Source organism: Gobius niger, assembly GCF_951799975.1.
Source record: "Gobius niger genome assembly, chromosome: 6".
Taxonomy (NCBI): Eukaryota; Metazoa; Chordata; class Actinopteri; order Gobiiformes; family Gobiidae; genus Gobius; species Gobius niger.
Window position 1 is genome coordinate 33,859,897 of NC_136857.1, and position 27,989 is coordinate 33,887,885.

A 27,989-nucleotide genomic window follows, 5' to 3' on the forward strand; every position below is an offset into this window, starting at 1 on the left:
TAAAAATCATGCGTAAGATCATGGTGGTTGTTTTTATTTATTTATTGGTTTATTTGGTAATACAGTGCATGTTAATGAACAAGCCACACCGGATTGTAGACTTTGGCTATTTTCCATCCGTCGTCTCCCATGCTTTGTGCTCATGCGTTGTTTGTCATGTGTCTTATCCTTTTTGTGTCTAATGCATGCACTGAGCTGACTCTAACCTCCATCTCCAGAGATAAAAAGATTTAACCTTCACCTTTTCTATGTTTGTTAGACTGGCGTCTCCGTTATCAGGAAATGGACAGGCTGTGCACAGACAGAGTCAGACCAGAAGAGCCCTCCAGGACACCACTAACACCAGCCAAAGCCATGCTCTGAGCCTTCCTCTGAACCAGGTTAAAAACCAGGAACAACTGCCATGCAGCCAGCAGTTCACCCAGCTTATTCTGGGCCCAGAAAGTACTGGTCCAACGCTGAAGCTGAGTGAGCCTCAGAGACAGCACCTGCAGCAGCAAATACAGCAGGTACGTGCGTCTTCATCTTCATTTTAATGCTTCATGATCCTTTAAAAAAACAAAATACAAATGCGTTGGATCAGTGGGGCCTCTTTTTTTAAAACTGTGCCTGGGATTCTGACTATAAAAGTGCATTGGAACGTAATACGTATAATGAACATAAACATTCATACAGTGGGTTGAAAAAGTATCTGTACCCCTTTGACCTTTTGACATTTTGCCACACTATGGTCCACAAACATAAATAAATATAATTAAAATTTTATGTGAAAGACACATTGACACACAATCGTGAAGTGAAAAGAAATGTATGCATAATTTTTAACTTAAAAAAAGAAAGAAAGAAAGAAAAAGAAAAGAAAAGAAAAGTGGGGTGTGCAAAAGTATCTATACCCCCTGAGCAATTACAGCTGCAAGTCTGTTGGGTATGTCTCTAGTAGTCCTGCACATCTTGAGACTGGATTTTTTTTACTCATTCTTCTTGCAAAACAGCTCAAGCTCAGTTAGATTAGATGGAGAGCGCAACAAACTGCAGCTTTCAGATCTTTCCACAGATTTAGGTCTGAACTTTTGACCTTTCTAACACATGGATATTTTTTGTTTTCATCCATTCCATTGTTGCCCTGGCTTTATGTTTAGGGTCGTTGTCTTGCTGGAAGGTGAACCTCCGCCCCAGTTTCAAGTCTTTTGCAGAGCATGATGCTACCACCACCATGTTTGACAGTGGGATGGTGTTTTCAGGGTGATGTGCAGTGTTACTTTTATGCCAAATATAGCATTTTGCCTTTAGGACAAAAAGTTCAATTTTGGTCTCAACTGACCACTGGTCTTCTGTAGGCCTTGTAAACCTGCAAACTTTTCAGGGATTGCACTGTAAATTAAATCACGGATATAACTAATATGCACGCTAGTGTCAGTAGCCTGCCAGAAGCCATGATGTGTTAGCCGTAATTATTAACGTAAAGACTGTTGTGGATTTTCTTACTTAATAAAGCTTAAGAGAAGTTTGTCTAGTCAACATGTGAATTTATTACGCATGCGGAGATTGTGCACTCAGACGGATCTGTGTGCAAATCTGCGGAGCAAGGTTTCGTAGCTGGTTTTATACACATACATGAAAGGCGGTACAACAGAACAAAGACATGGTGATACATTTGGAGATGTAAATGCAAACGGCCAAGAGGCGCTTTGCCTGGGAGGAGACCATTGTCATGTTGGTGAGATGGGCCATGTGGGCCTATTATCTTGTAGATGCGAAACGACCCTGCCCAGGATCTTGACCATGCCCAGGATCTGGATCCTTTGTGAGATGGAGATGTAAATGCAAACGGCCCATCTCGGCCTGTTGTCCTGTCTGGGGTACAGGAAGAAAACCAGTCTGACCGCACGGCAGGGAGCCAGGCCGAATGGTGCCGGGTTGGTTACCAGCTTAACCTTAACTAAACTTCCCACAACAAGACGCAGCACTGCTCTATTTCTGACGCGCGGAGCTCTCTCTCTCTGCAGCTCAGAGTTTAACAGCGCGTGGTTTTGCTTTGCTTTGCTTCATACGGAAACTTAAACCGTTTCAAAAATGGCGAGATGGCTCTCACATCGGAGCTAGCAGAGCGTGCATGGGTTTAGATTATTCTCACGGACCGAGAGAGGAAAGAGAGAGGAGAGAAAGAGGCGCGGTGCAGGAGTTACGAGGTTACGAGCACACGGACCGGACGGCGCGTGGAGCGGCTTCAAAAATGTAAGCTACGACGCAAACGTGTACATATTGTCCCGTTCACCCACTGTTTCTTAAACATTACGTTAAAATTGAGCAAATGCAAATAATAAGCTCCGATTTACATTTGTATTAGTGTGATATGAGCCTTGGTATTGAGTAGTTGACGCTCTGAATAAGTCGTTCTCCGCCCCAGACTTTACGCGCAAGTTTTAACACATTTCTGTTGCAAAATTCGTGTTCCGTGACTCTGTTAAGATCACGTTTAGTTTAGATCCATTTATCCTGCAATCTGCACATTTTTCCTAACATAAATAGTAATATGCAGCATATATAGGCTATGTAAATGTCTTTAAAAAATGCTTATAATGAGAAATGGACGATATCATCGTCCATCACGATGGTTCACTGTAAACATCGTCAACGGCCAATTAAGGGGACATCGCCCAACCCTAGTTGGACCCAAAGTTGGATAGTTTGGGAGGAGGACAAATGGAACAGCACATCAACATCAAAACCCTCTTCTCATTGTGAAGTACGGTGCAGGGAAAATCATGGTGTGGGGCTGTTTTGTTTCCTCAGGGCCTGGACAACGTGCTATCATCAATAGAAAAATTAATTCACAAGTTTATATTTTAGTAGTAAGTAAGTGCTTTATTGTCATTGTACAAGCGTACAATGAAATTGTGTTCAGGTGTCCGTCCTGAGCTGCTGCGGCTGAGCCGCGCTGCTGCTGTGTGTCAACCTGACCCGCATGACCTCGGAGGATGAGGAAACTGTAGCACTCGGAAGAAACCTAGCTGCCTGCCCTCTGTCTCCTCTGTCATAGCTCCTCCTTCCTCCTGCAGCTCCCTCCGCTCCACAACAGTCTTTCACCATCTCCGTGATGCCTCTTCAACGTCTCCGAAGAAGAAATTTGTATGTCCCAAATGTTTAGCTCAGTGGCCCCAACCACCGGGCCGGGCCGTGACATATTTGCTACAGGGCCGCAGAGAAATAAAAAAAAAAAAATAAAAAAAAAGCATTTTCTCCTATTTCTCTTTGGCCTGTCCACACGCCAATTAGCTCGTATATACGAAATTCCTGATAGAAAGTCTCCCTACAAATCCTTTGGACTTGAGTTCATCTGGTTTTATCTGTCATCTGTTTTCGAGCAGCTGAGTGTGTTATGCGCAGCTCCAACGTGTTTGTCTTGGACTTCATGATGCTTTTGCTACCCAATAGTCTCTTAACAGACCTGAGACCATCACAGAGCAGCTGTATTTAAACTGACATTAGATTACACACAGGTAGACTCTATTTAGTCATTGGGTCGACATGTGATCATTCAGAAATCATCACGCAACGTCTGAATGAAATTTCAACTAAATATATTTATGTTTGTGGTCCATGGCGTGGCAAAATGTCACAGTTAAAAAGGTACGGATACTTTTTCAACCCACTTTATATAAATGACAAATATTGTTTATGCATTCAAGTGTGTAGCATCAGACCTTGTGATTTTTTCTGGTGGCATCCTGTTTTATTGATAAAAGTGCTTTTGGTGGGAGCAAATTTAAAACCCGCCTTATCTCACAATAGTGCCACATGATTGGATAGCAGCACTGTGGTGTGGACTCAAATCAGTAGCTGAAGATGCATTATCATGTATTTGTGAACTCACTAATACTTTGAGAATTCACTAAAACATGTACAATATTCCAGTTTTCCATAGGGTCCTGTGACCCGATGCTTTAGAAATTGTGAGGCCTCCCTTGCTAGTTGTAATGACCTCCTCGACTGTTGTGATATCTTTGTTTTTTCTTCAGCATGTGCAGCTTCTGACTCAGGTTCACCTCCTCACCAGAGGAATCGATGCTCTAAACCATGAAGCTGACATCACCAAACTCTTCCTGGTAAATATGAAGTGAAGAGGTCGTCTTTATCCCTTCATTCACTGTATTCATAGTGTTGACTAATAGATTCATCCCAATCAAATCATAATTTTTATGGTTATAATTGGCACATTTGAAGTCTGCCATTATTTAGGGCAGGGGTCCTCAAACGTTTTTCTCTGGGGGCCACATTATCGTTCCTGACTATGATGGGGGGCCGGGTTGGCTATAGAATTGTATCACCCAGACCAAAATGCAGCTGGCCTCATTGTGAAGTAGAGATTACTCGCCTGACACCGTCATCCCCTCGACTATATCCACAAGATCAACACTTGATTCCAGGCACATATTTGTTTAGCTGTAGCGGTTTGCACCAGTGTTGTTTTTGGCAGCCCTTTTAGTTTTAGTCTTAGTCTTTTGGACGAAAATGCTTTTAGGTTTAGTCACATTTTAGTCATTTCAAAATGTGATAGTTTTAGACAAAGCTTTTGACAAACAGATGACACCGCGATATGCACTGGCAGATGTGGTAGGCCGACTGTGAATAGTACTTTTCCCAAAAGCGCCCGCTCTCCTCGTCCTCTGATCATCGCTTCGAGATTTTTTTTTATTTTTTTTTACCAACAGTGCTATCTGCACATACGTAGCCTACATCAACGTGCTTTCTGTGTTCATACGCCACGGTATTGAAAACTGTCCTGAGAAACAATAAAGTCCCTGTGACATGGATGTCGGACGCTCCGAGGAGGATGTACGCGAGCAGTGACCGCACGCCACGGGGAGAGAGAGAGAGAAAGAGGCGCCGCTGCCCGGCCGCATCATGAGCAGCACGGCGCCGCTCCGTGTCACGTTTACCGGTGTGTTCTCTCACTCCGCGCACAAACTCTGTTTGTGAACGATCTGACGAAAAACTTTCTCCCATTTTTGTCTCGTCTCGTCTCATTGACGTAAACTCGTAAACGTCTCGTCATGTTCTAGTCCCCAAAGAGCTAATTTTAGTTATCGTCTTCGTTGACGAAAACAACACTGGTTTGCAACAGTAATAATCAAGTCTTCACCCTTTGTTTTAATTTGAAATACCACCGGTATTCCATTTATTAGTGGCTAGAATGAGTATACTGGTTATTTAGTCACAAAAAATCATAACTCTGCACAGGAATGGGCTTGACTTTCTGAAAATCTCTGCTGCTTTACAAAGGCCACATGTTGTGTTTTTGTAGTGGGCAATGGAGTTTTCTCCGCTAAAACAATGTTTTCCCGAGTCTGATCCTCTCTTCCCTTCTCCCACTCTGAGCGGAGACAAAAATGGCAGAAGCACCAATGGCCGCAGCACCATTAACTCCGCTCCTTCCCCTTGAGTCACGATGGAGACGGTTGTCACAGCAGAGTTCAAGGCTCGAGGAGAAAAATAAAATGCTTTTGAAAACTCCATGGCTTATTGAGAAGTTTTACTTTTGAGAGCAGACAAGGAATATTTAAAACAAAAATATTGTATTTTTAATGGGCCTAATTGTTGGCTATATTATAAATCTAGATATTAATGAGCAGGAGCCCTACATTGAGACAAAAATGTGTGCATCCTAAAGACAAAACCCATAGCCACAAATGGAGCAATGTGGTTTATTCTATTGGGTGCAATGTGCAATATGTGAGTGGCCCTCAGTCTGCTGTTCACCTCCATCTCAAAGCCGCCAACCACTCCTTTAAAGGAACAGGCCACCTTTTTTACATACTGAGATATGTTCTTACCTGAGCTTAGACAAGTTCATTTGTACCTGTCTGGTCTTCACCCGTGCCCTCAGTCACGTAAATACAGCACAGACGGCGTTAGCATTTAGCCTCTCCTCCGCGCAGTAATATCTTCACTTTACTGTGCGGATATCGAGCTTCTCCTGGTATTATTAAACCTTACAATATAGTTCCCCTTTATATCTGCTTAGAAAATCCACATTGTGTAGTTTTGTGTAATTATACTTTATAGTGTAACACTACACGTAACCATATTTAAATAAGGAAAACGAGGAAGAGCTCGGTAGCTTCTATCTTGACCTCGTTTGGAGCTATAGTGGAGAAGAGGAGAGGCTAAATGCTAGCGCCGTCTGCGCTGTGTTTACGTGACTGAAGGCACGGGTGAAGACCAGACCAGGATAAGGAAGGCCAAGAAGGACTATGGCGAGAAGCTGGAGCAGAAGCTGGAGCAGAAGCTGGAGCAGAAGCTGGAGCAGAAGCTGGAGCAGAAGCTGGAGCAGAAGCTGGAGCAGAAGCTGGAGCAGAAGCTGGCGCAGGGCAACGCACCGGACGTGTGGAGGGGACTGAATAACATCTCCGGTTTTGGACAGAGTGCCAGAGGGACAGCTGATGGAGACCAGCGCGGGGCGGATGAATTCATCCAACATTTCAACCGGTTTGATTCTCCCCCCACTCCCTCCTCTTCACACGTCTCCAGCCCAGTGCACACTGCCCCCCTCCCCCGACCACCTTCACCTGCCTCCAGCCCCCACCATACGGACTTCCTCTAGCACCTGCCCCACCCCTGGCAGTCCACCCCCACACCAATCCCCCCTCACTCCCCCCTCTCCATCACACCGGACCAGGTGAGGAGAGAGCTGAGGCGACTGAAGCGGGGGAAAGCTGCAGGACCCGATGGCATCAGTCCCAGGCTGCTGAGGACCTGTGCAGACCAGCTCTCCGAGGTCCTCTGCCGCATCTACAACCTGAGCCTCAGCCTGGAGAAGGTCCCCGTCCTGTGGAAGACCTCCTGTCTGATCCCGGTTCCTAAAACAGCGCACGCCAGGGAACCGGCCCACTACAGACCAGTCGCCCTGACCTCCAACCTGATGAAGACGATGGAGTGGCTCATCCTCACCCACCTCCGCTCTGTGGGGAGCCCCACCCTCGACCCGCTGCAGTTTGCCTACAGACCCAACATCGGAGTGGAGGACGCTGTCATCTACCTGTCGGAGCGGGCGCTCACGCCCCTGGAGCACGCCGGGAACGCTGTGAGGGTCATGTTCTTTGTCTTCTCCAGTGCCTTCAACACCATCAGGCCGGCGCTGCTGCGGGGGAAGCTAGAGGGAGTGGATGAACATCTCACCGCATGGACCATCGACTACCTCACGGACCGACCACAGTATGTGTGGCTGCGCAGCTGTGAGTCTGAGGTGGTCGTCTGCAGCACCGGGGCCCCTCAGGGCACCGTCCTCTCACCGTTTCTCTTCACCATCTACACATCGGACTTCACATACAACACGGACACCTGTCATCTCCAGAAGTTCTCCGACGACTCCGCCATCGTGGGCTGTGTGTCTAAGGGGAATGACCTGGAGTACCGGTCAGTCATCATAGACTTTGTGGACTGGTGTGAGCGCAACCACCTGTGCTTGAACATCAGTAAGACGAAGGAGATGGTGATCGACTTCACGAGGAAGCCACTACCGCACACACCGCTGAACATCCAGGGGGAGGACATTGAGGAGGTGGACAGTTTCAAGCACCTGGGTGTTCACCTCAACAATAAACTGGACTGGTCCCACAACACCAACTCCCTGTACAAGAAGGGCCAAAGTCGCCTCCACCTTCTGAGGAGACTGAGGTCGTTCGGAGTGAGCAGGCCTCTGCTCAGGACTTTTTATGACTCTGTGGTAGCCTCTGCTCTCCACTACGTTGCCGTGTGCTGGGCCCCGAGCAGCACAGAGCGGGACAAGAACAGACTGAACAAGCTGGTCAGGAGGGCCAGCTCCGTCCTGGGCTGCCCCCTGGACTCTGTGTGGAGGAGGTGAGGGACAGGAGGGTGTTAGCCAAGCTCACCTCCATCATGGACAACACCTCCCACCCACTGCACGGGACTGAAGAAGAAGAAGAAGATCTTTATTTATATAGCGCCTTTCACAGACATATAGTCACAAAGCGCTTTACATGAGACAATTGTACATTCACTCCACACTCGGTGGTGGTAAACTACGTTTGTAGCTCCAGGGGAAACTGTCAGAGGCGCTTTCGCGACTACACACGTCTGCGCCAACGGACCCTCTGACCACCACCATACATTCACTCACACACATCATTCATCCTGGCCTATTGTGCATGTTTTTAGTGGTAGGGGAAACCGGAGTACCCGGAGGAAACCTACGCAGACACGGGGAGAACATGCAAACTCCACACAGAAAGGCCCTTCCAGGTGGGAATCAAACCCGGACCTTCTAGCTGTGAAGCGATAGCACTAACCGCTGCGCTACTGTGCCGCCCAAGAGCTGTGCAGCTCACTCAGTGGCAGACTGAGACACCCTCAGTGCAGGACGGAGCGCTACCGCAAAGCCTTCATCCCCACTGCTGTCAGACTGTACAATAAGACTGTAAAGTAACATGTGCAATAATCTCTGTATCAGCTGCACATTATTAACTCTGAGTGATCTTCTTGAACGCCGAATGTAACAAGTGAATTTCTCCTTTGTGAGATCAATAAAGGTTTATCTTATCTTATCTTATCTTAAAAGAACTCGTCTAAGCTAAGGTAAGAACATATCTCAGTATGGAAAAACGGCCTGTTCCTTTAAGGACAGTGAGGTTACCATTTTAGCTGAGATTTCATCTGTCCCCTTTGTGCAGCAGTCTCCTGTGCCCGAGACCTGGATTGCTTGGTCATGCTAATGCTAATGCTAATACTAATGCTTATGAGGACAGATCAATAGGCAGGTAATGAGCAGTGATCAGCTGAGAGTAGGCTCGTTAGACCAACAAAGGTTGTGTTTAGGTTGAGAGTAGAATTTAGTACAGGCGAGTCTTCATCTAGTCTACCTGTGAGCAGGTGTCAACGTGGTGTTACAGTCTGAGAATGTAGGCAATTATATTATTATTAGATTGATGTAGGCTACCATTAATTGATTTTCCCATGGGTGTTTGGATTTTCCTCATAATCATACACATACTGAGTTATATTGTTTGATGTTTTCAGGTGGAGTTGGATCAGTTCTCTTGTCGCCGCAGCAGTCCTTCTGTCAGTAGTTTTAAAGTTTGTAATCTTCCACTGGCCCTGGAGCTTTTAGAGGAAGACACAAACTCTGCTCCACATCCATCTGCCCCTGCGCCTGGTCCTGCTGCAGACTGCAAACGCTGGCTGCCCTCTATGACTCCAGCAACCAACGGTGACGCATAAAACAGTCTATGTTATGGGCTATCTTGGGTTTCGAAACGATTTTAAGACATTGACCCAGTATTTTAGAATATAGCATGTAGTATACAGTTTACGTCTAGAAAGTGCGCTTAGTTCTTCAGATGTTCTAAACCATAGTTATACATGACAACAGCAGAGAGAGCACAAGTTTGGACAATATCAAACTTACATAAAATGTAATGGATTTGGGTTCTAAGTCTAATCAATAAGTAATAGTCACAGAATTTAGCTCCAGCCTGTGTACCAAAATGGTTTATATTGGGGATGTCCCAATCTGAAACATGGTCTGTGCTCCATCTTTAGGAATTAAAATGTTCTTCATCTTAAAGACCTGCTTGAGAGAATGCTGCCAAGCCATCTCTTAATGTTTTTCTCGCGGACCACACCCAAAAATAGAGCTCATGGAGTACAGCATTTTGAGCACTGCTACTTGGGCTCTGTTAATGTATAAAAATACATAAATAAATATAAATGCATAAAAATATATATATTAATATGCAATGCTGTGTACTCGCACTGCAATCGACAGCTCATGGAGGTCTGATGGGAGGAGAATACAGAGAGAATACATCAGTGGTATCAGAGTAGTTGAATACAGCAATTTAGTGTTTTATTTCCACTGCTGCATTTGTGCATTGGTGACCCACTAAAGCACATCCCTATTAATGATAATCTTTGTGTCCAGGCCACGCGTTCCCTTTGCTTCCGGCCCAACTGGCATGGCTGTTTGCCACACGACCGGCCTTTATGTATCCAGAACTACTTCCTGTATGCAGCCTTGACCCTGCTCACCATGCAGCTCATAAGCGACAAGTCTACACTCAAGGAGAAGATGGGTAAGGATACTTGTGTCTGCAGTAGCTGCAGCTTGATTCTATAGCTTCGTCACGGTTAGCACTTGTGCTTCACAGCAAGAAGGTCCAAGTTTGATTCCCACCTGGACAGGACCTTTCTGTGTAGAGTTTATACGTTCTTCCTGCATAAGTTTCCTCCAGGTTTCTGGTTTCCCCTACCACTAAAAACATGTACCATAGGTGAATCCTCCGGTCAAGTGAAACTGACCATCGCACTTATGTCCATCTCGTATTCTAGTTTATACAGTCTCCGTACGGCTTTAATCGTCATGTAAGAATGTAGGCTTTTAATCACAGGTAGGTCTGTAATGACAACTTTTTTTCTGAGTTAAAAATGCAATATAAGAGCTTACATTTAGTCCCAGATTGTAACTTCATTTTTTAGGCAATGCTTGGTGTTTACGCGTTTACCTGCACCACAAGAAACATCACATGGAGCCACCGTTGGTCTATGTCAGGGGTCTCAAACTCATTTGGACTGGGGGCCAAAAATGCGAACCCAGTGTTGGTCGGGGGCTGCAACAAACGAAGCCTTTTATATTAAGTCAATTATGATTTAGCAACTTTTTATTGTTTGCTATAACATAACTTAAAATAGACTGTACATCTGCACAGTTATAGAGTCTAGAGGTTTCCAATCAGCCAAACATTTGCTGAGCTTCTAAATTTGAAATTACAGACTTAGACAATTCGTTTTTTTTGTAATTAATCCCATTTTGGTTTAGGGCATCAGTGATCTTTCAGGAGTCAGGTCCAGTTTCTGTCTGTGAGCCTGTTAAAGACTCTGGTGTGTCTGAGATCAGCTCAGTGAGATTCACCTCATGTAAATAATGTGGAGTCACTGACCTCAGGCCTTTTTGTGACCGACAATTAGAGAACTGATGGGGCTTATATTTTTTACTGTCAATGTTGCTGTAATTATTTGCATTATTTTAATACATTTCCATATTCTCCATTTTGAATTTAACTATGGAGCACGTGTTCGCACATGTGTCCTTAAAGAGTAACTAAACACCAAATCCAATTTTTTTGGTGATAAACGGTCTAAATGGTTGTTGAATAGAGTTAGCTACATGTCCCAGTCAATATGTTGACATTTGGTGCAAACTTGTTCAAAATCTCACTTTTGTGTCTAAAACCGCATGGTTAGCGCCTCTACCGGTTTCACGCAGCAACTACATTTGATATTTTGTGGTTGGAGGAGAGTGTGTCCACGGCGTCCACAAAACGTCATCAGCTCTGCCCGTGGTTCTGCCTCTGTGCTTCTGTGGCCCCGCCCACACATGCCTCTGTGGCCCCGCCCACACACGCCTCCGCCTCCGTCACGTAGCAACCAGGACACGCGGAGCGCACACACTGCCTGAGCTCATGAGTCAAACCAGTAGATGGCGCCCCTGCGATGCTCACACTTCGGCTGAGGTGGTGTAGAGGAATAAATCCCTTAGAAAAGCTACTGTGCGATGCTCTCTCTGTTCGCAGTCACTGACAGCGAGCGAGTCTTCTACCAGAGGCGATCTTTTTTTTTTTTTTTCGTAGGATAGTTGCTACTAGTGATGTGCGGGTTGCGGGTTCCACCGTCGTCTTTACAGCAGGTTTTTGGCGTAAATATACGTCGGATTTTCATAAAACAAGCAGCGTTTTGCAGCTTGTGATCCAGAGAACGCTTTTGTGGAGCTCATGTCTCCTATTTTCCACCGTATGTGTGACTGTGTGTGACTTCGCGTTAGGCCTATCTCTGCTCTCTTCCTCTCTCCCTCTTGCCCAGCGCTCTTCGGAGGGAGAGAGAAAGCGAGAGCGCGCGCGATGACACGCCGGTGCTGTTCATACGGATCATATTTGTAACGCGTAATATTTAATGGTTGCGGGTGCGGGGCGGGTTGTAAAAATAGAACAACGTTGCGGGGCGGGCTGGGTCGGGTTAGAACCTGCTCCAAATGCGGACCGCGGGTTGAAAAAAACCCTGACCCGCGCATCACTAGTTGCTACATCAAGCAATCACAAGTCATGAGAGTGTACCAACTCTCCTACGAAAAAATCAACCTTGCGCACAGTGGTGACACCGGTAACAGCAGTCTGTCAGTCCTGTCAGATCTAGGGGCTTGGTCTGAGACTGTCAACAGAGCAGACCCCGCCCACACACTCACCCCCCTCGTCTCCCCCAAAGCCTCCGAGACCACCCCTTTCTCAGCAAGTTTTGACTTTAGTTTGTGGGTGGGGAAAGGCTCTGCCACGCCCGTTTAGTTGCACTTTAATAAAGATTAGATTCATTGACATGATAATGTAGCTTTGAGAGAAAAGGCTCCTCACTTTACTGTTGTGACGCATTTAAACACTAATACAATGTGTTCACTTTGCAAAGTCCTAATGCTGGGTTTACACATAAGCACGATGCATTACGAATGCCACAAATCCACATTCGTGGCCGAGGATCACGAATGTGAGTGGAATTTGATGATTCGGGGTGGAGGTTTCACGTGCCGCCACGAACTGTTGCGACCTGTTACTGCGTGTTACGATTAATGGCACGAATTATTACGCACGGTTTCGAATATGCGTCCCACACTGCTGCGTGCGGTGGCGCTGCTGCGCACTGTTGCGTGCTGCTGCGGGCTGCTGCGGGCTGTTGCGGGTTAATGGGAATTGTCGCGTTCTGCCGCGCACACCGGGTTGGAGGCGGAGCAGGGACCAGAGAGGCCGGTCCATATAGGCCTGCTGAAGAATAGCAATAGTTTTTCACAGTCTATGGGACCGTCACACCAGTACATCCCCACTCCTGTCAACGTGTAACATGGGCAAACGCAGACTGAATCTATCAACAAACACATCAACAAACGCACGCGCGAATGTCAAATAAGTCAGTGCAATAGCCGCACAATTTGGGCTGACTTTACTCCACAGAATAAGCATAAAAACACTACACTCACTGTGCACTCGATCTTCTGGGGATCCGTCGTAGAACTTGCTGCTCTTGAACCTCTTTATCCATGATTCTCACTCGTCTGGTCAGTCATCAGCTCCAGTTGGAAAAACTTTATAATCCACAAAAACAGGCCTGTCTTCACCTGCCCCGCGCCCATCACCGCTTGTTTTACGTGTCTAAGGTTGTAAATAAGCCTTTACTTATCCATGGTGAAGCTGCTGGAATCACACGCTGTTTTGGTGCGAGGCAGCGTGGGAGATGCATTCAGGGACAGCGGCGCATCTCCCTTCCCCTGTCTGATGTTGACGTTCTCGCGTCCGCAGCAGCATTGGCGCTACCGCGCGTTGCCTCATGGAAAATGTAGTTCTAACGTGTTTAATGCAATTTACCGGCGGGCCGCATATAATATAAATAAGTAATTATCATGGGCCGCAAAAATTACCTCGCGGGCCGCATTTGGCCCCCGGGCCGCATGTCTGAGACGCCTGGTCTATGTCCTCTCCTCCTCCTATCATCATCCGCTTGTCTGTACTCATCTTTCCCCCCTTGATCTTCTGCTTGTCTTCTGTCTTCTGTCCTCCTCTCCTGGCCTCTGTACTCTTGCGATCATCCCCGTCCTCATATCTAACGTGTGCTATCACGGTGGAGAGACCCGTCTTTAGTTTGCTCATTTTGGCTATGAGCAGGGTCTCGGACAAAACTTTTCTGTTGCTCTGAAGTGGTGTTGCACTGTTTATTGTCCCACTGAAACACCGAGAGGCAGTTCCGCATTGACGTTCATGTTCAAACTAGGCAATTATCCAATGATTTTCCCTTTTGTTGGGTACATCTCTCATTATGATGATGAACAAACTATTACGCTGTTGCGGACGCCTGACGGACTGGTCTAAACCACCAGATTAAGTTTATTTCATTCCTATTGTTTAGTGATGCACGATAATGCCAATTTGAACCGACAATTCTGCATGTCCCGATACCGATAACCGATAATGACACCGATAATTATGGATATATATTTGCACTTTATTTTGTGACAAGAACTCAATGTAACAATTCACAGTTCTGCCCAAAATGTATAAACTCTATCAAGCAATATACAAGTGTATAAATTAGTGGTGGGCCGTTATCGCCGTTAACGTGCTGCGTTAACGCGCTGCGTTAACGCGAGACTCTTATCGGGCGATAAAAAAAATATCGCCGTTAATCTATTCTCAAAGCTGGGTTGGGAGCTGGGTCTATACTCTGCAAGCTATGATGACTTTCACCGTGATATTTTATGCAGGGCTTAAAGTATTCCGGCCTGAGGCCTCTGGCGCAAGCAAAGTGTATCAGACCTCAAATTATTTGTCCGTTTTTTCCGCGCATTTGTGAAAAAGTCGCGTTTCCCGCACTTCTTACGGTCCATGAATGCATCTCACACGCAGCCTCGCTGTTACGCGATTCCTCTGAAACCCGCTGTAAAAGCGAAACGTAATGCCTACATATTGAACAGAGCCTCGCAGTCACAAATACCCGATTCGAGTCTATTTTTTCCGCAAACACCGCACACAGTGGCGTGAACGCGCTCACGTGTCAGTGCGGCCGGTGTTGACCCTCAGGACACCAGCTGAAAGTGGCTCCAGGTCATTATTTTACAGCAGTTTTCCTTTAGGCTCAGTCCCAGTAGCTTTCGTTCATTGAACGAAAGTTCATGAACGCGTTCATATTTTGGGCGAACGTGAACTGAACGCACTGGATTACTGTTTGATGAACGAAACAATGAATGCGTTCATTCTGGTGTCTGTGAACGGCATTCCCGTTTTTTTTTTACGTTCGTTCAATATGGTGCCAGATTTCTTATATCAGTGAATATAAAAACTCGCTGCGCAGTCAGAGTTTACCAGCGGTCCTAAACTCTGGCGGGTCTATGCTATAGCTCGCGCTAGCTCCGCTCCGCCCCCGCGCCAACTGTGTCCAGTTCTGTGGCGGTGAATTCTGCTGTTTATGGCTCTGGCACATGCCCTGGCACACCGGTAACCTGCGGGTCCGCACGGTGCCCCAGCCACAGAGTGAGGTTACGAAGCGAGTTTCCCTTGTGTAACGTCTGTAGCTCCAAACTGCTCCGTGGTGCACACTCATTTGCATAAAGCCACAATATGGAGTTTTTTTTAAACTACAAATTAGCTCCTAAAACAATCTTATTCACATGATTAATTTCCCAAATTAACAAATGCAATTGAATATTTGTAGCTTCATTTTCCACTAAATTAAACTTGAAAAAAATAATAAAAATAATATAGAGAGATAGAGATATCCAAAATCCACTCATATAACAGTGACAGGCTGACATGAAAGAGCTGCATAACACTAAGCGCCGGGGGGGTCTTGGGGGGTCTCAAGACCCTCCCAAAAAACGCCTTGACCCCCCATTAGACCCCCCAACCCCTTGCTGATTAAATACATATAAATCCCCCCTCCGTGAAAATGACGGGCCTGATGATCTCCGCTGCTGTGGGCGGCTGGATGCGTGCTGCTGTGTCTGTCTTTCGTGCGCAGTGACTGTCACGTTTCTTTCCATGCAGTGAACGCCATGACTGGCGCATGTCTTGCTGTTTACAGCATGCGCTGAACGCGACAGAGGGAGGAAGCCATTTGCAGCGACATTAATGAAACTGCACCGGGCAGATGGAAGTCTGTAAACTCCACAGCGGTATCAGGCACAATCTCCACCTTTTGCTTTGACCGGGCTGTGCCTGTGGCTGTGCACTGGCCCGCCTGCCCCGCGATCAGCTGTTGCTTACAGAGGCAGCTCAGCGCGCTCACTCCGACCACACAACTAGGCTACCGCTCACACGCACAGAGCGACCGCACTGAACAGAAGGGAAGAGACAGGTACCACACATTCATCGCTCTGTTTGTTTGAGTTCTTCACAACATGGACCAAAGTCAGCCCCTCCTCTCAGCGTTACCAAATGCATAGGCTATATTATGACCACATAATGTTAAAGTTCTTAAAGTTACAGTCGATCAATCATTAGTTGATAAAATTTTAATTCTTATTTATGCTAATGATATTTTCTATACATACACTGCGTTCCAAATTATTATGCAAATGACATTTTTCTAAGATTTTCTAAATTGTCAACTCAAATGAGAGTCAGCATAATTTTCAGGCCTTTAGCTGGTAGAGGATCATTTAAATGTGGTGGAAAAAATTTCCTAGTGATAAGTTATTTTTTTTCAAAAATAAAACCTCAAAATCTACTGTTCCAAATTATTATGCAACTCATCGTTTCAATACATTTTAAAGCTTGTAATTAACTGAAAATGGTCATTTGTTGAATTTGTAGCATTAGGAGGTCATATTTACTGAAATCAAAAGCTATTTCAATCAAAAAAATATTAACAGGTCAAGTTATATTTTACCATAGGAGCCCTTGTGTGAGAGCAGCTTCAAAATTCTTCAATCCATTAAACTTATGAGTTTTTGGACAGTTTCTGCTTGGATTTGTTTGCAGGATGTCAGAATAGCCTCCCAGAGCTGCCGTTTGGATGAAAACTGCCTCCCACCTTCATAGAGGTTTTTTTTGTTGAGGCTCCAAAGGTTCTCCATAGGGTTGAGGTCAGGGGAGGAGGGGGTCCACATCATGAGTTTCTCTCCTTTTGTGCCCATAGCAGTCAGTGATGCAGAGGTATTCTTTACAGCAGGACATGGTGCGTTGTCATGCATGAAGAGGATTTTGTTCGGGAGAGCACGGCTCTTCTTTTTGTAGCATAGAAGACAGTGGTCAGTCAGAAACTCCACATATTATTCAAAGGTCATTTTCACACCTTCAGGGATCCTAAAAGGGCGTAAAGGGGCCGACCAGCTCTTTAACCATGATTCTGGCCCAAAACATGACTCCGCCCCCTCCTTACTGACGTCACAGCCTTGTTGGGACATTGTGGCCATTCACCAACTATCCACTACTCCATTGATTTGACCATCCAGGGTTACACGGCCTCATCAGTGAACAAGACTGTTTGAAAATGAGTCCTCATGTATTTCTGAGCCCGTTACAGCCGTTTCTGTCCATCAGCTTCAATTAACCGTTTAGGGGAGGCCTGGATAGAAGGTTTATGCACAACTGCAGCCTCTGGAGGGTCCTACGCCTTGATGTTTGGAAGACTCCATAGGCACCAGCAGCTTCGAATACCTGTATGCTGCTTTGTGGCATCTGTTCTCATAATCTGATGTGTTTGTCTGGCAGAAACCGTCCATATTGTGCCTTTATCTGCACAAACCCGAGTGTGCTCTGAATCATCCACAAATCTCTTATCAGTATGATGATTATGCTTAATCTTTCATGAAATATCGAAGGTTTTCAAATCTAGACCAAGGCATTCAACTATTTCACGCTTTTCATCAGCAGAAAGACCCTTTTTCTTTCCCATATTGCTTGAAAATGATGATCTGCTTAATAAAGTGGAACACCCTTTTTCAGTAGTTTTTCCCTTAAAGGAATAGGCCACCGTTTTTACATACTGAGATATGCTCTTACCTCACTTTAGCCGAGTTAATATATCCCCGTCTGGTCTTTGTCCGTGCGCTCTGCCAGGCAAACGGAGCACATACGCAGCCTCTCCCACATGTCACATAGCTCCAAAAAAGCTCACGATAGAAGCTACCAAGCTCTTCCACGTGTTCCCTATTTAAATAAAGTTACGTGAAGTGTTTTCATGCGAAGTATATTTACACAGAAATGTAGCATGTCGATTTCCGCGCAGTAACTCCTAAAGGTTATTGAACTTTGTGTGCACACAGCAGAGCTGACACGTGACACTCTCAGTGAACCGGGCAAACCTTAAAGGAGCTATATCATGCGATTTTAGCCATTCCAAAGTTAAGTATAGGCATTTATATGATATATTGTACCTCTACCACTATGGAGCACTCATTTTTGTGATAAATATAAGTGTTTTCTGGAGGTATTTTTCGAACCCGGAAGACACAACGCTTCGATTCAGTTAACTCCGCCCCCTCTCTCCGCACATACAACTTTACCGTAATATAAATAAACAGCAATAAGTGAAATTGCTTCACGATGCAGTTATACGGAGTTGACATCTGCAACACAGCTTCATAAATGGCTAACACACATGCTAATATGCTAACACACAAGCTAACCCGCGTTTGGATTGACTCACCCTCTGCTCCATCGCTGTTTACATTGTGGGACTCGCGTTGGTTATAAAAGTTAATCCACTTTGATTCTGGCGAAGGTTCACCAAACATCCATCAGTGACAGTCACAGAAAAACAATATTTTGGCTGATAGTCGCTGAATCCCGGCGAAAAAAACAGCTGAGTGGCCTCTTCCTGAAAAAGGTTGAATAAACTCCGTAGCCAAACGCGCTTCTTTTTCTCCGTGACATTATCGTTAGTTAAGAATAAAGAACAGAAGTGTCCAGAGTAGGTAACGAGCTCCATCTTCACAGCTGCAGCGCAAACATGACTGATCTGTTCAGACGCTCAGGGTTTGTTTTGGCCACAGCTGACCTGGAAGCACCTCGGGCACATCCTTTTTATTTTTTTAATTATTATTTTTATTTTTTTTTCCCTCTTTGTTTCTCTCTTACGACAGAAATAAGGAAAACGCTGTTTTACAAATTAAAATCAGGGCGTAAGCATAGAATTAAGACATTACATTACAGACGTCGAGCACTTCCGTTCCGCTGTTACGACACAACTGAACAGGTCAGTCGTTCATCAGGAGAGGGAGGAGCAGCTGCTCAGAGAGCAGGATTCAGGAGGATTACTGAGAGCTGCGTGAATGAAGCCACAAACCACTCTGGGGGTGTTTTTGATAAGGAAATAGCATAACAACATGGCTAAAAGCTCCAAAAAGTCGATTTTGCATGATATAGGACCTTTAACCGGTTAACCATGAACATCCCTAATTACTAACATTGTATGAGCTATAATTGATTCAGATTTTTTTCTCTGTTGCAGCCTGGCTGTTCTAGCTCTGAAGCATTTTGAGGGCACAGTTAATAGTGATCAGCTTATCACAGACTTTGTTTTGTGCAAGAAACGCTCCAACTTCACAAAACACATCAGAGAAATGAGCGGCATTAGAGCACCCTCTAATATTATCAAGGTAAGTGTTGAAGGAATTGGGTTAAGATTCAGCATTTGTACAACAACAAACATGCTTTGTATCTTTAGTCTTTCTTTGCATGTGGTGACCTTCCCCATCTGCCTTTGGCCTGCTCCAAAGTGGATCCATTAGACCTGCGCCCCCCAGTGGACAGAGACTACAGCCAGTGTCCAAATTGGTTAAAGGTGTGTAGAAATAGAACTCAAGTGTCTGTGGAGGTTTCCTCCGGTTACTCCGCTTTCTCTTACCACCAAAAACATGTACAATAGGCCAGGATGAATAATGTGTGATTAAATGAAGGTGGTCATAGTTGGTTCAGATGTGTGCAGTCATGCTTCTGTCAGTCTGCCCCAGGGGAAAGTATAGCTGCATACCTGTGTGGAGTGAATAAAGTGCTTTGGGTTACGTCAACACTAAAAAGTAAATAAGACTATTGACTTGGCTCAAATAGGCACTCAAAGTTCTGAAGTAGTGTAATCAAGCACTGCTTTACTCCAGTCATTTGTGTCACTACTTTTAAACTCACTTTTAACTTCCACATATAGTTTTGTCCACTGAGACTTAATTGCCATTCTCTACATGCACATGACCCATAATGCTTTGCGCTTACGAGCTGGAGGCTCGGGTGGGTCCTCGCGGGTCGCCTCTGAAACATTACGCTCCGCTAATAAAGGTCACCTTTCTGAAACGCTGCACAGACGCAGAGAGGTGACGGACATCCATTTAGGTGCACTTTTTAAACAGCTCCCTGGCCAGTCAAACTTGTGTGTCCCTTCAGTCCCTTCAGTCAAACGTGTGTGTCCCTTCAGCCCCTTCAGTCAAACGTGTGTCAAACGTGTGTGTCCCTTCAGTCCCTTCAGTCAAGTTCCACACGTGTCCAGCAGAGGCACTGACATAACAAGAGATCAGGATATAAACAACGCATTATAATCACGTGGTAAATGGACAGTCTGCCCCTGGGTGGCTGTGGCTACTATAGTAGCTTACCACCACTGAGTGCTGAATGAATAAATAATGACTACAGTGTAGCAGAGACTTCTGACACAGCTTGTGAAGTGCAATACAAGTGTAAGCCGAGGTTACAGTCCTGTCAGGCTTATTAGTCATTTATTGAAAAAAGTTTCCTCAATAGTATTTTCCCAATCAAAACCTATTTTACTGGAGCTTATGTTTATTTCCCCCCAGCAATACACTCCCAATATATTTTGCCCCCCAGCGAAATTTACTTGGAGACCCCTGGTATAGGTACTCATTATAATACACCTCAAGTAAAAGTACTGGATGAAAAAACTACTTGCTACAAAAAGTTTATGTATGATGTTCATGAGGACAACTCAGGCACTTTGGGGTGTTTTTGATGAGGAAATAACATGACATTTGACATGATATTGGCCCTTTAATGTGTCGTTCAGTGGTCGTGTCTTTTGCTTCTGTAATAATCTGTAATATGTGTTTTCTACAGAACAGTCGGGGAATCATACAAAAAACACGGCAATCTTCTTCTCCACCAACCTATCCTCGATCTCCTCCTGTTGGTTGCACTCTCAGGCTCCATCCTCATTGGCTCGCCAAGGGCCGCTTCACCTTGAAACAACCAAAGCGCCGTTTATTTACACTTGCGCATAATGACACTTTAATGCCTCTCGCTAAGAAACACAGGACTCCCGAGCAAAACGTTGCATCAACAGATCTAGAAGAGCTAAATGGAGACGATGGTATTCCGCTGACCCATCAGACTTCTTCCTCTAAAGAAAAATTGAAAGGCTGCCAGACAGATGACACTGCTGTTAAATCTACTCCCAGTCAAAATGTACTTGAGGTACATTCACAAAAGCATCCTGTGCTTTCAGTTTTGCTGCCTGTGGGTTCCGAAGAGACCGTTCCATTGGGTCACCCATCTGCCACTGGTCCACTTGCAGAACAAATTATAGTGGCTGCACACACAATCCCATTGAACGTTTCTCCCAGTCTATGTCCTGGTGTTGTCGTGGTCCACATGGTTTTGGATGCAATGTCCAGTCCCAATCCTGCTGTTGAAACTGACAAAGGGCACAGCAACAATGAGAGGAAGGGGATGCATGATAATGATAGGACTGAAAAAAAACAATTGGAAAAAAACTTGAATGAAAAGGAAATTGATCAGAATTGTGAGCGGGAAGAAAGAGGAGTTGATGTAGGAGGAGGGGTTTACAAAAAAGTGAACGGAGGACATTGTGAAAGGGAGAATGAAGGAGAAGTTGAAGGAGCATGGACTGGTGAGACGGGTGGCGCTCACAAAGGAGGGGGCGTTAACGAAAGAGTTAGCGCTAATGATGGAGGAGGGTCTAATGAGGCAGGAGGGGAAAACAACGAAGGAGGGGCTAATGAAGGGGGCGGGGCTAATGAAGGAAACTTTGAAGGAGGGGGCGACAATAATGGAGGGGGGTCTAACAAAGACTATGGTGAAGAAGAAGGGGCTAGTGAAGAACAGAGACCCAGTCAAGGGGGTGATTCTGGTGGAGGTGGACCTGGGAGAACCGGAGACGGCGGTGGAGACGATGGTGGGGATTACGAAGAGGAGGAGGAAGAGTTTGATGATCTCACGCAAGATGAAGATGAAGAAGAAGTCATGTCATCAGCCTCCGAGGAGTCAGTGCTCTCTGTCCCAGAATTGCAGGTAGTAAGAGTTGTTAAATATTTCTATAACAATTCTAAGCTGTTGTATATCTTTCACTGCACCACGGTAGGATGCTAACGTCTGGAGCAGCTTAAACAATGACTCAGACTGAGGGTCTGTTGATGTTCCAAATTTTACATTTCAAGGTTTTCTGTTTCCTTTTCGACGTGTTCATTTAGTTAGAGGAGTAGGAGTATCTATGGTCCTGCTATAGCCCAATATAACCATGTTGCTGATAACAATGTAAGATGCAATGAGGATTTTGTCACAAATACAAAATCATTCCAATCAGAAAGCCGAATGATGATCCCTACATTAGCACCCATAGTTGTGTCCTCAATAGATAAAAGAAAACCACAATAAAAAATAAATAAATAAAAAAAAACAGAACAAAAGAAAAAAGTAAATACCCTCCGCATGGACTTTATTTTAAAGACAAAGGACCTCACAGTTCTCATACCGAGTAAAACGCCAGTGAGTAAAAGTGCATTTTTAACCAAGACCTCAAAGCACCTTAGCATCCTGCAGCCAGCTCGCAACAATAAAGCAGCCTTTAAGCATGTAGAGAATGAACCCCCCTCCCTTTCATGTGAAGCGCTTTGGGTGTGACTTGTGTCATATGAAAAGTGCTATTCAAATAAGATTCCCTTCCCTAGAAGGTAATCTTAGGAGGAATAAACGCATTATGGTTTATTGCAGACTTTTCATCAACAATGAGCTGTAGGCGATTATAACAAGATAACCTAGCCTAAACGTATGGGCTGCTATAGGCCTAAATACTGGGCAGATCCTGGCATAGACCATGGGGTGAGATCCATAGTAGGGATGCACCGATACCTATACTAGTATCGCGTATCAGGCCGATACCACATGCTTGTACTCATTAATGAGGTCCCGATACCAGAAACCGATACCACTTGACGTGCGGCCAGTGCTCCTTGTTAAATATTTCTATAACAATTCCAAGCTGTTGTATATCTTTCGCTGCACCACGGTAGGATGCTAACGCCTGGAGCAGCTTAAACACTGACTCAGACTGTCTGTTGATGTTCCAAATTTTACATTTCAAGGTTTTTACCACTTGACGTGCGGCCAGTGCTCCTACGGGGCACCTCTCAGCTGAGGAGAGAAAATAGCAATTGTTTAGAAATCCAATATTCCACATAGAGCTGACTTTATTACAGACGACACTCCCTAAATCAGAGTCTGCTGGATTTAACCAGAGCTAAATGTTGTTAGTGCTGGAGCGTTGAGTCTGCACTGTTTACAAGATACAGGCTAATGTTAGCTAACTAGCCGCTAACTAACAATTGACTAACAGTTTTGGCAATTCTTACGCCGTATTATGCCCAGGGGCTTATTCGTCTGAAAAACTAAACCAGCGACTAGAAAGTTGTTCTAGTCGTTGTTTATATTGAGGGAAAATGAGCTGCAGCAAAACATTCAAAATGCTGTAGCCTCTGGATAAGTTGCTACAAACACACGAGATAATCCACACGGAGCTGAAGTAAAGGAGAAAAGAGACCATTTATCTGCAGTAATAAGTAACATCTCAATACTATAATTAAATTAAAATGCATAAGCGAATAAAGCACAAGCATTGAGGAGCTTTTGGACATGAGCTGTTCTGTCTATGATGGACAGTGCAATAATTAAAAATAATATTGAATGAAAAAAAAAAAAATAGCATCTGTACAATTCTGATATAACTTCTCTTAAAAGTGTTGCCTACTTTACTTAAGGAAATGTAAATTAACTAATTACAAACCAGTCTGCTGTGAAAAAGTAAGTATGTTGAAGACAATGCCTTGTACTCGTATCGGTATTCGATATTGGCAAGTACTTAAATCAAAGTACTCGTATCGGTTTTAGAAAAAGTGGTATCGATGTATCCCTAATCCATAGGACACGGCAGTAGCAAAAGGGAACTAGTTAGTTATTTTTCAGGCATGAAAAATAACTAACCAAAATGCGGCTACAGTTCGAATGCAGAATGCTAACAACAGGAAGTGCAACTGGTGACAAGCGGTGTCATTTTTTGACCACGGCGCCGCTCCATGGATGAAATTTTGGGAGAGCAGAACGCCCGAATTGCACTGCTTGTCTCCCAAACTGTGCTGTTCTATTCAAAATCCTGTTGGGCATGTTTCAAGGAGACCATGAAGCAGCTTACCTGGTTGGCTGCTGAGCGGAGACTTGGTGATGGTGACTCAGAAGATGACCTCTCGCAGGAGGATGAGGAGGAGGATGACGAAGATGGGAACTCTAAAGGAGAGGAGTCAAGGGAAGAAAGAGGGACTGAGATCCGAGGAGACAAAGACACAACAGCAGGAGAGGATCATGCACTCAGAGCAAAACGAGGGCCTGCACGAGGACGAGGTATGTCCACTTCCAAGTGCATTTCTATATTGATATGTTTTGGGTGACAGTGGTTTGCCCATCTTGTATGGTTTTATAGTAAAATGGTGATGTTTTTACAGTCAGATCTGTGTCAACACATCTTCTGTGTAATTTCTGCATATTTCGCATATTCATCATTATTCACCTTATTCTGGAAGTTCCCGTAGGAGCCGCCATGAATTGTGCCCCCCCCTTCAAGAGAAAATCAGTTACTACACAGATATAAAGGCGTTTTCAGGCCGACCACAGAAACTGTGCAGTGGACATTTTACACAAATCAATCTACTGTGCATCGGATTTTAGCGGCAAACATTTCCCCCCGTCTTCCGCTTAAAGAACGGACTTCGTGCTCTACTGGAAAGTTAAAAGTGGATGGGGCGAATAATGAATGAATGAATGAATAATGATAGAATTGGGAATTGTCCAATGTCATAAAAAAATTTGAACCTTAAATCTAATTAATTAATTAATTAATTAATTAATAATTGTGTTTTCATTTGTTTGTATTGCACCTTACAACAGCCAGATGGTGCACAAGCCATTTTCCAGAATGCAGTAAAGAAAAAGAAAAAAACAGTTGTCTCTGTATATGTAACTTGCTATTAGAACAAAGAATGTGCAAACATCCAATCCAATCCAGCTTTACTTATAGAGCCCTTTAATAACAGCAAAGTCCACCGAAGTGCTGAACATGGGTATGGTAAAAGCATGGGGCCTCATTCATGACATAATATTTCCCAAGGCGAGCAGTACTCAGTTTCATTTACTTAAGTAACTTTTTGAAGAAATTGTACTGCTTAGAGTAGGTTTATTATACAGTACTTTTTACTTCTCCTTGAGTAAAATTATAATGAAGTATCTGTACTCTTACTTGAGAAACAATTATTGTTACTTTTTCCACTGTAAGAGGATCTTATTCCTCATGGTCTGAGGGTCATTTAGGACTTGTCCAAGCGGGCTGTCATGGGCCTTTGACTGAGAAGAGTCTTCCATATGGCCACTCATAGCCATAAAGGCCTTTATGGGGATGAGTTATTTCAGTTTAATACATTTGCAAAGCATTTTAATAATCTTTATTCACTTTGTCGTTATGGGGTATTGTGTGTAGATTGATAAGAGAACATTATTTTTATTTAATCCATTGTGAAATAAGGCGGTGACATAAAGTGTGGAAAAAAGGAAGGATTGCATACTTTGCGAATGCACTGTATGTAAATTCTTTATATTTCCTGCCATAATGTCAATAACTGAATAACCCTATCCCCACAGCTTTGTCTCTCCAGTTTTAAATTCCTCAAACCTATGCAGGCTCTCACTTAATTGATATTATTAAATTACCTTGCAGGCTCACAATCCCACTTTAGAATCCACATTTCTGTATCATAATCATCTGATAATAATGTTTGTGTGTGTGTATGTGCAGGTCGCTCGCGCCCCCCTCGCATGCTCACGCGCAGCCGCCAAGATAGAATCAGTAAAGATGCATCCAAACTGCTGCTGCTGTATGATGAGAATATCCTGGAGAATGACCCCCATCGGGACTGTAAGGACACCGCATTTGCTCAGAGCTACCTCAACAGGGTGAGCAGGAAATGGTCAGGGTGTTCTAATATCAGATTCAAATTAGCACCCGGAATCCTAGAAAGGGCCTATGTTATGCTTCATTTTTCATGTCATTATATAATATTAGTATAATATTAGGGATCTGCGGTGAGAATGTGTTTGGGCCTTGATGATGCCCTGATAGCGTTCCCTCTGGAGAAAGCTAATGCTACAAGCTAAAGCTCCGGTCATCAGGTGAAAATGACACATACGCACGAATAAAGTCAATAACACTCACATTTAATCTTACAATGGGTCGTAGCCTTGTGGTTTTCTCCTGGAGCTAGCAAGCTACTAGCTGCGAGGAACATTCACTGAAAACAAGTGGCCTATTATGCACTAATAACGTCAATAAAACAGGCAACTACTTGAAGCAGCCTTTATGATGATCACACACTGAGCCAGGCTTTACACATTTGTGGTTTATTGCAGACTTTTCATTGTAACAAGCTAACGGGGGTAACCTCGAATAACCATTGTCCACCTGCACAGATAATGTCCCTGGGGAGATCCTGGTGTAGTCCATGGGGGTATAGTTAAAGATCCGTAGGGCATGGCAGTAATTAGTAAATAGTAGTTATTCTTCAGGCAAGAGCCCGTTCGGTGCGGACACAGAGCCTCTGAGCTCTCAAAGGTTCGTCACTTTCCAGGTTAGACGCTGGATCAAATCAAATCCTGCGAGGCCATTGTTCACAAAGTTATAAAGTGTAGCTCCTTTCCAACAGCAAAATTAAAATGCACTGAAAATCGATCATAGTTTCAATGCGTGTGGAGGAGACGAGAGACTGCATGCAGTAGTGTTGTGATGATGACGAGGGGGCGTGTCGGAAAGGGTCAGGGCTTCTTAAAGTGACAGAGGCCTATTTCAAGACGTTAGCTACTGCCATTTTGCGAGAACAAATTTATTCAAGGCATTTATTTTAATTTACTGCATTTCCAGACCAACACAAGGTTGCATCAGTATTGCAGTGTGCTATAGACTGGTACTATGTGATTGATAAAAGCATAATACCCCCTCTTTAATACTTTAAAGAGGGTTAACAGAATACGAGTGATGTGCCTGTGTGGCTCATTGCCTTCCCGGTGTCTTGTTCTGAAGTGTTTGTTGGTTTCAGGTTCAGGAGGCTCTGCAGGATGTACCTCTGAAGATGGAACAGTTTGTGTCTCTTTTGGGGGAGTTTGAAAAGATCGGGGAGCTGCAGGATGTGGTCACTTTGTTCCATCAGCTCCAATGCATTCTTGGACCTCGCACTGATCTACTCCGAGACTTTGCTGCATTTCTACGTCCCGAGCAAGCTTTGGATTGTGGCCTGGTAAATGCATTTTTCAAACCACATACCCCATAAAGTCTCATTATGGTTCTCATGTGTAACTTTCATGCACAAACTATAGAACATTTACACGCCTGATCAAACACTGGATATAATCAAAGCAAACCTGTCACATTGAATGACTGTGATATCGTGATTGCGATTTCTACTCAATAATCGTGTCTTTGACAGAAACAGCACTTGGTTTTGGAATTTGGAAGAAACAATTGAAGGCTTTTTGTGTGTTAAATGATACTGGATTAAAATATTTTCTTTTTGTTTGAGCTTAGGTTTGTATAAAAGGTCATGAATCAACTACTTTGTGAACATGTATTCCTTTTTTTCATGAAAAGTTCAAATTGAATCGAAAATCCAGATCAATTATTAGGAGAAAAACTTTCAGATGACATTTTACCCTATAAATGCATGCCCTTTCCTTTGCTCTGTTTTATAGCGCTCTATGATCAAATCCATGGTACAACATATAAAGTGTAGATTTTTTAAGAATAACAAAAATGCCACTTATAATATTTTAAAATTCTGAAAAAAATGACAAAAAAGGTTAAATGGAGATGTATGAACATGTCATGAAGCCATTGTAACACTGGCCTCTGTCCTATTGCAGTTTAATGAGCAGCAAGCGTTTGACCGCAGCAGACGTTTCCTACGACAATTGGAAATCAGTTTTGGAGACAACCCATCGCACTACCAGAAGATCATCAAAGCATTGCAGATGGGCCCTGAGCTCAGTCCGACCAGCGTCCACGAGGTGAAGGGTTTCGGATTAGCTTTGTTTATTTGGACAGTGCATGTTAATGAACATACAAGGACGCCTGCATATTAACACACTGCGCTGGACTGTCCCACTCTCACA

The 27,989-nt window shown here is 44.3% G+C and overlaps 1 protein-coding gene across 1 annotated transcript in view; it reads left to right on the forward strand.

Moving 5' to 3' along the window:
- gon4lb (gon-4 like b) overlaps nt 1–27,989 on the forward strand; it is a 68,572-nt gene that overhangs the window by 23,817 nt on the left and 16,766 nt on the right. The window contains exons 12-22 of the mRNA XM_079558185.1: nt 260–509; nt 4,020–4,106; nt 9,037–9,226; nt 9,941–10,091; nt 19,000–19,147; nt 19,216–19,332; nt 20,610–21,803; nt 23,957–24,182; nt 25,627–25,784; nt 26,921–27,118; nt 27,741–27,884. Coding sequence (XP_079414311.1) covers nt 260–509; nt 4,020–4,106; nt 9,037–9,226; nt 9,941–10,091; nt 19,000–19,147; nt 19,216–19,332; nt 20,610–21,803; nt 23,957–24,182; nt 25,627–25,784; nt 26,921–27,118; nt 27,741–27,884 — 2,863 coding nt within the window. The remainder of the gene's footprint in view (nt 1–259; nt 510–4,019; nt 4,107–9,036; nt 9,227–9,940; nt 10,092–18,999; nt 19,148–19,215; nt 19,333–20,609; nt 21,804–23,956; nt 24,183–25,626; nt 25,785–26,920; nt 27,119–27,740; nt 27,885–27,989) is intronic.